This window comes from Nicotiana tomentosiformis, chromosome 10, assembly GCF_000390325.3.
Source record: "Nicotiana tomentosiformis chromosome 10, ASM39032v3, whole genome shotgun sequence".
Lineage (NCBI taxonomy): Eukaryota > Viridiplantae > Streptophyta > Magnoliopsida > Solanales > Solanaceae > Nicotiana > Nicotiana tomentosiformis.
The window spans coordinates 682,248-692,144 of NC_090821.1; the positions used below are offsets into that span (position 1 = coordinate 682,248).

Here is a 9,897-nt window from a genome sequence, read left to right on the forward strand (position 1 = left end):
AGATAGCTACTCTAAAGGTTCAAATAATCACTAAAGGATATGAGATTCAGCAAACAAGAACATGGCAAAGTGTCAAAACTAGCATGAGAGCGGATCATAGTTAACAGTGAACATATTACATATGCGAGTTAGTCATTACAGGAATGCAGAACATAGTAGGAAAAACAAACTCATATCAAACATCAAGTACATACATTCAGGTATCAACACATTAAGCTTAAGAGGGTCTAAATTATTCAGGTGAAGCATATTCAAATAACATATTTCAAAACTGGTAGCTTTATTTAAAATCAAATGCTAAAGAGGTTCAAACAAGTGCAAAAACTAACAAGGCTGCACACAGAAGTAGCCCAGAACACATTAGGCCACAAATTTCATAGGTAAGAGTATGCAAATTGTGAACACAGAAGAACAAAATTGTAAAAAAGCCAAAAGACTTACTAGTTATCAGTTGACAAAAAGAGACAACAAGAAAGAACAACCTCCACAATACTCTGAATATCAATCAAAGATAGATAACCCAGAATCTTAGTGCGTCAAAGTTCCCAAGGGCTTCGAATAAACCTCGGGCAGTGCTCAGACCAAGAAAAGTTAAAAAATCGAAATCCGATAGCCTTGGCTTTCAGCTGGCCAACAATTAGAGTATACAACAAGAGAATAAGAGAATAATAGAGTAATAACTTCAATTTTTTAGTGAATCCGAGTGATTAAAAGTCTGTCTTAAAGGGGAATGTGGCCGGGTTTATATAGTAGTAGGTTTTGAACGAACAAACATGGAAAATAGTCAATCAAGCGCAAATAAGGAAAGAAACTATCACATGCAATCACTAATAGAACCATTGAAGGTAAAATCGGATTTCAAACCCCAATTAGAATCGTACTCAGGGTAAATTGTTCACAGACTCTAAGCACGATGGAATCAACGGGGATATGCCACAAACAAGAAGAAATTTACTCCTTTTGAGTGTATAGAACCACAATCGCATCCAGAACCATAGAATCGGAGCCAAATATATGAGAATAGAAGTTTCCATAAGTTTGAAGGTAATAAAAGTTACCATAAGTGAATGATAATAGTATAAAAGGTAAGTAGGATCCGCTTCTAACGTGTATGAAAAAGGGAAAATGGGGTCTTTTGGGCCGGTTAGGCTTTGGTCTCTGAAGAAGAAGAGAGAAGGTGAGGGTGATTGTGGAGAGATGAGTAAGGTATTAGGGTTTGGGTGAGTATAATAAAAAATGGGGGAAGGGTTGTGGATCGTTGATCATTTAAAATCAGCGGCCAGGATTAGAGAAGAAGCGGGGCGGGTCAAATAAATGGGTACCGACCGGGTTAAGGTTAAGGGGTTGTTTGGATTGGGCTGCTGAAGAGGAGGGTGAGTGGGCTGAATGTTTGGGCCAAAATTGGTCCGAAAATTAGCTTAAAATTTGGCCAACTTTTAAATAAGAGATTAAAGGGAAATAATTTAATATAATAGTTAAAAAATAAATATAAAAAATAATACTTATGCAAATTAATAATTTAAAACAATAGTATAAGATTATAAAAAAATTTAAAAATTATTTTGACCTTGAATAAAATGATAAATGCAAATAATTGCAAACTATTGGCTATTATTGCAAGATTGTGTAAATAGCCTAAAAATACTAATATAATTATATGAAATGAAGTAAATATTTAAAACATATGCAAATAATACTCTGTATGATTAAGTAATCACAAAAAAATAATTTAAAGAAATAATTGGTGAATATTCACATAAATTAAATACAAGAAAATTAATTTTAAAACTCTAAAAATTATGAAAAATTATAAAAATTCTCATATAGATCTTGTAAATTAAATAGTGATGCAGAATGATATTTTGAAAGTATACATGCTATTTGAAAAATATGAGGGCAAAATTGGGTATCAACAGCTGTCCCTCTTTACCCGAGAATGATAAAAGAGTTGTCGGGTAAAGAAAATAATGACCGATTTTGACCGAATGAGGTGATTTAAAAGATGGAGGCCGAACCTTGGTTCCTAAGTTGCCTACATATCCCTGGTGTTTCGGGAATCAGGCCGTGTGTAGTTCAAAATCCAATGGTGAACTGCACCGATAGAGTTGTTATAGGAATGATCGTGTGTTTCGGAAAGGGTTCCTTTGGGTAGAATAGTATCAGATTAATTTATGCGAAGTCATGAATTCGAATTTGAAATGTTATGGATGTAAATATCTGAACGGTCATAGATTAAAAGGCAGGTAATTGATGGTGGTCGGTTATGTTTGAAATAATAGCAGGATGCGAACGTTATGAACGGAAACTGGAGCAAAGATTGATCCCGTTAGGAGAACGGTTACTTCTTGGATTACCTGCAAAACTTAAAACACGATGCATGCAAGTATATATGGATTATTGCGAGAATTTAAACATGATGCAAATTCCCTTTGGACCATGAAAGTTGTCTTTGGACGGTGAGGATGATGTCCTTAGACCATGACGTCCTGGGCCATGAATCATGTGATAAAGGATTCGAAGGCCATGAAATGATGTCCTCGGGCTATGAGAATGGTGCCTCTAAACCATGATGCCTTTGAATAATGATGTGCACTTTTGATAGATCCTCAGGCCGTGGAATGGTGTCTTCCGGCTATGAGGATGATGCCTTCAGACTATGACGCCTTTTGACAAAATGGCGGTGTTTCAGCCCATGGAATGCAAAGACATGATGTTTGGTCATATGCGAAGATACAACAAGATAAAGCTTAGTCTTGGGGTAATATGAGGGCAGTGCTTAGCCCTGGGTGTGTAGAGGATAGTGTCAGGTTTTAGATAGCATAATGGAGATAGCATTTAATCATGAGGAAAGGCAGTGCTTAGCCTTGTGGAATTAGGGAGGCAATGTTTAGCCCCATGTAGGAAGATGAGACAATTCTTAGTCTCATGCAAGTAAGGAAAACGATGCTTAGCTTCAGGAAGGAAAGGCAGTGTTTAGCCTTATGCAATTAAGGAGGTAGGGCTTAGCCTCGTGAAAATAGGGAGGCAGGGCTTAGCTTCATGCGAATAGGAGACAATGCTTAGTATCATGCAAGGAAAGGCAGTTATTAGCCTTGTGCAGTCAGGGAGGCATGGCTTAGCCTCATGCAAAATATGAGACAATGCTTAGTCTCATGCAAATAGGAGACAATGATTAGTCTCGATGCAAAGAAGGGAGACAATGCTTAGTCTCATGCAAGGAAAGGGCAGTGCTTAGCCTTGTGCAGCCAGGGAGGCAGGGCTTAGACTCAGGCAAAATAGGAGACAATGCTTAGCCTCATGCAAAGAAAGGCAGTGTTTAGCCTTATGCAGTTTAGGAGGCAGGGCTTAGCCTCATGCAAAATAGGAGACAATGCTTAGTCTCATGCAAATAGGAGACAATTCTTAGTCTTGATGCAAAGAAAGGAGACAATTCTTAGCCTCATACAAGGAAAGGGCAGTGCTTAGCCTTGTGCAGTCAGGGAGGCAGGGCTTAGCCTCATGCAAAATAGGAGACAATGCTTAGCCTCATGCAAAGAAAGGCAGTGTTTAGCCTTATACAGTTAAGGAGGCAGGGCTTAGCCTCATGCAAATAGGAGACAATGCTTAGTCTCATGAAAATAAGAGACAATGCTTAGTCTCGATGCAAAAAATGAGACAATGCTTAGTCTCATACAAGGAAAGGCAGTTCTCAGCCTTATACAATTAGGGAGGCAGGGCTTAGCCTCATGCAAAATAGAAGATAATGCTTAGTCTCGATGTAAGGAAAACGATGAGTGATAGTAGAGTGTTTCTTAGCTGGAGATGCTTGGGATAGATAATCTGCTATCTTGAAGGTAGTGACCTGATGTGTCTGTAGATATTATTATCTTACTGTGCCTGCATCCAAAGAAAAATTATGAGTTTTGTAGGGGAAGGTTGGTTCGCGCTTTTGGCTTCTGCTTTACCTGTGCTCCTGTCTTGAGATCCTTTTTGGGTCACCCTGGTTAACATCTAGCTGTTTATAGAAATAAAGTTTTTTGAAAGAAATGCGTGCATTTGATGAACGTGGTTATTTAAAATATAGTAGTATGCAATATCGACTAAGTTAGATGAACCAACGACTGTTACATATTTTAGAGACATTGCTGCTTCCTTGCTCTAGAATTTTGAGGGTCCTCCTAAAAATTCTGCCCCAGTTTAAAAGCAATTCTTTGATTGTTCTGCGTATGATGAAATTGGCTGGAGTTGTTTTATAATTTGGAGGGTCCTCCCTAACATTCTGCCCCAGTTTCTGACCATGGAAAAAATGAAGATTTTATTGTGATGTGACCGAACCCACAGGGCTGCCTACGTATCCCCTCTTAAACAGGAATCAGATCAAGCGTAGTTCAGTTACATGAAGAAATGTAAATAATCTAAACATAGTATCTCTTGACTGCGTCTGAGTTGATAGGTTTTGGCCAAACTTCTCCGTCCATCTCTACGAGTATGAGCGCTCCTCCTGTTAGTACTCTGTGAACCATGTAGGGCCCTTGCCAATTGGGTGAAAATTTCCCTTTGGCTTCATCTTGATGCGGGAAGATTCGCTTCAGCACCATCTGCCCCGGTGTGAATTTTCTATGCCTAACCCTTTTGTTGAAAGCTTTGGACATTCTGTTTTGGTAAAGTTGACCGTGACATACTGCGTTCATTCTTTTTCCGTCAATGAGAGCCCATTGTTCATAATGACTTCGTATCCATTCTGCATCACTGAGTTCAACCTCTTGTATGATTCTCAAAGATGGAATTTCTACTTCGGCGGGAATGACGGCTTCAGTTCCATAGACCAGTAAATAAGGAGTTGCCCCAGTTGATGTGCGAACCGATGTATGATATCCAGGTAGGGAAAATGGTAACTTCTCGTGCCATTGTTTGTGATTATCTACCATCTTCCTTAATATCTTCTTGATGTTCTTATTGGTGGCTTCCACAGCTCCATTCATTTGTGGCATGTATGCTGTGGAATTCTTATGCTTGATCCTGAAGTTTTCATACATTGATTTCATCAAATCACTGTTAAGGTTGGCAGCATTGTCGGTGATGATTGGTTTCGGTGCCCCGAATCGACAGGCAACACGATCCCTAACGAAATCTGCGACGACCTTTTTAGTTACAACCTTGTAAGATGCGGCTTCAACCCATTTTGTGAAATAATCTATGGCTACTAGAATGAACCTGTGCCCATTTGAATCTGCGAGTTTGATTGGACCGATGACATCCATACCCCAAGCGAAAAAAGGCCAAGGTGCACTTGTTGCATTGAGTTCATTGGGTGGCACTCGTATCATATCTGCATGTACTTGGCATTGATGACACTTTTGGACATACCTGATGCAGTCCATTTCCATAGTCATCCAGAAATATCCTGCTCTTAATATCTTCTTAGCTAAAACAAAGCCATTCATGTAAGGTCCGCAAGTTCCGGCATGTATCTCTTCGAGCAATTTGGATGCTTCCTTGGCATTGACACATCATAATAATTCTAGATCTGAAGTCCTTTTGTACAGAATTCTTCCACTTTGAAAGAAATGGTTGGAAAATCTCTGGAGTGTGTGTTTCTGAGTATGATTTGTGTGCTCCGAATACTCTCCTTTTGCCAAGTATTCTTTGATGTCATGAAACCACGGATTCCCATCGGTTTCTTCTTCAACATGAGCAAAGTAAGCTGGCTAATTATGGATCCCTACTGGAATAGGATCAATGAAATTCTTGTCTGGGTGTTGTATCATGGAAGATAGAGTGGCCAACGCATCTGCGAACTCATTCTTGATTCTCGGAACATGTTTGAACTCTATTTTTGTGAATCTCTTCATCAACTCTTGTACGTAGTACAAATATGGCAATATTTTTGTATTCTTTGTAGCCCATTCTCCTAGAACCTGATGTACTAAAAGGTTTGAATCTCCAATTACCAACAATTCCTAAATGTTCATGTCAATGGCCAACTTGAGCCCCAAGATGCAGGCCTCATATTCTGCCATATTGTTGGTACATGTAAACCTGAGTTTTGCGGATACTGGATAGTCTTGACTTGTTTCTGGCACTAAAACTGCTCCAATACCTACTCCTTTGAAGTTTGCAGCTCCATCGATGAACATTCTCCAACCGTCATAGGTTTCAGTGATATCTTTTCCTACGAATGATACCTCTTCATCGGAAAAATACGTTTTCAGTGGTTCGTATTCTCCACCCACAGGAATTTCTGCCAGATGATCTGCCAATGCCTGTCCCTTGACCGCTTTCCGAGTTACATAGATGATGTCGAACTCACTCAGTAGTAGCTACCATTTTGCCAACTTTCCCGTAGGGATGGGTTTCTGGAAGGTGTATTTTAACAGATCCATTCTTGATATGAGATATATGGTATAGGCACAGAAGTAGTGCCTCAACTTCTGAGCTATCCACGTCAAAGCGCATCAGGTGCTCCAACAAAGAATACCGTGCTTCGTAAGATGTGAACTTCTTACTTAGATAGTATATTGCATGTTCCTTTCTTCCCGTCTCGTCGTGTTGTTCCAAGATACAGTCGAAAGCCCCATCCAGTACAGATAAATAGAGTAGTAGAGGTCTCCCGGGTTCTGGTGGGACCAGAGCAGGTGGTTTGGATAAATATTCCTTGATCTTATCAAAATGCTTTCTGGCATTCTTCAGTCCAACTTGTTCCAGCGTCTCTCTTTAACATTTTGAAAATTGGTTCACAAATCATAGTTGATTGTGCTATGAAACGACTGATGTAATTGAGACGCCCCAAGAAACTCATCACATCTTTCTTTTTCTTCGGAGGTGGAAAATCTTGGATAGGCTTGACCTTTGATGGGTCTAGCTCAATTCCTCGGCGGCCGACGATGAACCCTAACAACTTTCTAGCAGAGACTCCGAAGGCAAATTTTGCGGGATTTAGTTTCAGGTTGTATCTTTGAAGTCGATCGAAGAATTTCCTCAAATATGCTATATGATTTGTGCTTCTCTTGGATTTGATGATGACGTCATCCACGTACACCTCTATCTCCTTGTGTATCATGTCGTGAAAAATAGTTGTCATGGCCCTTATATAAATGGCTCCAACATTCTTTAGGCCAAACGGCATCATTTTGTAACAATATACTCCCCATGGTGTAATAAAGGCTGTCTTTTTGGCATCCTCTTCATCCATCCAGATATGATGATATCCCGCGAAGCAATCCACAAAGGATTAGAGTTCATGCTTGGAACAATTGTCAATTAGTATGTGTATATTGGGCAAAGGGAAATCATCTTTGGGACTTGTTCTGTTTAAATCCTGAGAGTCGACACACACTCTAACCTTCCCATCTTTCTTTGGAACTGGCACAATGTTAGCCAACCAGGTCGGATATTCAACCACTCTGAGAATCTTAGCTTTGATCTGCTTGGTGACTTCCTCTTTTATTTTCAGGCTCATATCTGGCTTGAACTTTCTAAGCTTTTGCTTTACAGGCGGACACATAGGGTTGGTAGGTAGTTTATGAGCCACTATGGAAGTGCTCAAACCGGTCATATCATCATAGGACCATGCAAAAATATTCTCATACTCCTTCAAGAAACGGATGTACTCTTCCTTCTCTGACGGTGATAGGTGAATGCTTACACGCGTTTCCTTGACTATTTCGGAGTCTCCCAAATTAACTGTTTCGGTCTTATCCAAATTGGACTTAGGCTTGTTTTCTAAGTTTTTCACTTCTCTGACTATTTCCTCAGGTATTATATCCTCTTCCAGATCTCTGAATCATTATCCTTATGTTGCATTGTTTCATTACATGTCATAGTCATAGGTTAACCGGGATAGGTAATAATAATGCTATAGAGAAAAAATGTAAAGAATAACAATAAATACTAAAATAATAATGCATTAGATAAATCTTGAAAATGTTAAACAAGTATGGATCGATGACTCGAGCAATTATTTCAAAACAAAATATGCTTAAAACAAAATACTGAAAATGTCTTAGATGCTCATAAAATTGCTTTCAAAATACATGGTGCAAATTGCCAGACTACCCAGGAACTCGACGGGCCCTTGATGGTGCAACATTCCAGTTCCTGAGAATAGCTCCCTTCTGCACGGTCTAAATAATAAGGCCTTCCGCCTCCTCCTCCTCAACTATCGCACTGCAATCCATGTCTTCATCGTCCAAAACGGATTCCTTATACCAGCTAGAACTTCATCCTCTTTGGACTCCCATATCATGCCAGCTTGATGAAATGACTGGATCAAATGTGGTACTGATTACTCTAGAGGGTAATAAGGACCACGCCATGGTGGCGACCAATTCTGATACTCGTGCCAGGTGTATTCATACCCAAGCCCAAAAGTTGTGCCGTGACGCTTTAGCTGTATCAGTTTGGTGATCTCCTGGAGATTCTTATCGAGACCCTTGCCAGGTTCATACCCTGTCCATGACAATATGCCTTCTATCTTACTGCTCCACTATTTGTCCTTTTCAATTGCATTGACGTGCTCGATACGATGATATGTTTCTTTACCCAACTTCCTTCTACCCACAATGACCGAAACCGTTTGATTGGTTTAAATGGGATTACTTCCGTCCCCATGGATGATCACTTCCTGATGGTTCCACTCAAACTTCACGACCTGATGTAGAGTAGAAGCTACGGCCCCAGCGGTATGTATCCAAGGTCGTCCCAACAATAGGTTGTAGGTAGCAGATATGTCCAACACTTGAAACTCAACATCAAACCAGGTTGGGCCCATCTGTCGGCTGAGGTTGGTCTCCCCAATTGTGGCCCTTTGAGACCCATGCTTTCATATTCATACTTCCTGCTCGTATCTCATGCAGACAATTACCCAACCTTTTCAAAGTAGTTAGTGGACCGATGTTCAGACTCGAAACCCCATTTATCAGGACTATGGCAATGAACTTTTCCTCAAACTGCATTGTGATATGTAGTGCCCTGTTGTGACTTAGTCCTTCTGGTGGCAACTCGTCTTCATGAAAAGTGATCTTGTGGCTTCCAACACTTGCCCTACAATGTTGGACTTTTCTCCACTGGTTATGTTGTTGGATACGTAGGCTTCATTCAACACCTTTATTAGGGCATTCCTATGTGTCTCGGAGTTTTGCAGTAGTGATAAAATGGATATTTGAGCAGGGGTTTTGTTCATATAATAACCAAAGAATATTCCCTTGCTTGCACCTTTCTCCAAAGGTCGTTCGGGCCAGTCTCAATGACAGGCAATTTAGATGCAGCTTCTTTGCTCGTTCTTTACATAAGCTCGGGTGTATAAACCCGACCAGTTCTGGTCATGCCCTGCGCTGCACCTATTTTTTCTATTTTTGCCTTTTCTTTCCTTCTTGCTTCCGTAACATAATACCATGGTATAGCATTAGATTTATAAGACGGCATAGGTGTTACCATCATGGTGAAGGGTGTTGTTACTTCAACCTCAAACGAAGTTGGTGCAGCTACCTCAACTTTAATTGGTGCCTGAGTTTGTACCACGGTCGGTGTGAGAGTGACTGGAGATGTTTTAGGATTATACCCTTCTCGGATGAGCCCAATCGACCCTTCCGAGTCCCATTCTTCATTGGTCTCTATCACATTTACTCCTCTACCCCTGTGATCCGAGAGAGGATTGTTACAGACATTGGGTGCAGCCTCCTTTGCCTGTGTGACTTTGGTGTCAAATAATATCTTAATCTTATCCTTCAAAGTATGACACTCATCAACAGTATGACCCTCCATGCCTGAGTGATAGGCACATGTCTTATTTGGATTAATCCACCGGGAGGAGTTTTCCATAGCAACATTGGGAATGGGAGTGATATAACTGGCAACCTTCAGTCTCCCGTACAGTTGGTCTATAGGTTCAGCAATTAGGGTGTATTGTCTGGGTGGTCT

The 9,897-nt window shown here is 40.3% G+C and overlaps 1 protein-coding gene across 1 annotated transcript; it reads right to left on the bottom strand.

Moving 5' to 3' along the window:
• Positions 1-4,394: 4,394 nt before the first annotated feature.
• Positions 4,395-5,240, bottom strand: LOC138900602 (uncharacterized). The gene has a single exon (XM_070187706.1). It carries the CDS (start codon positions 5,238-5,240, stop codon positions 4,395-4,397), a length of 846 nt encoding a protein of 281 aa, XP_070043807.1.
• Positions 5,241-9,897: the final 4,657 nt, after the last annotated feature.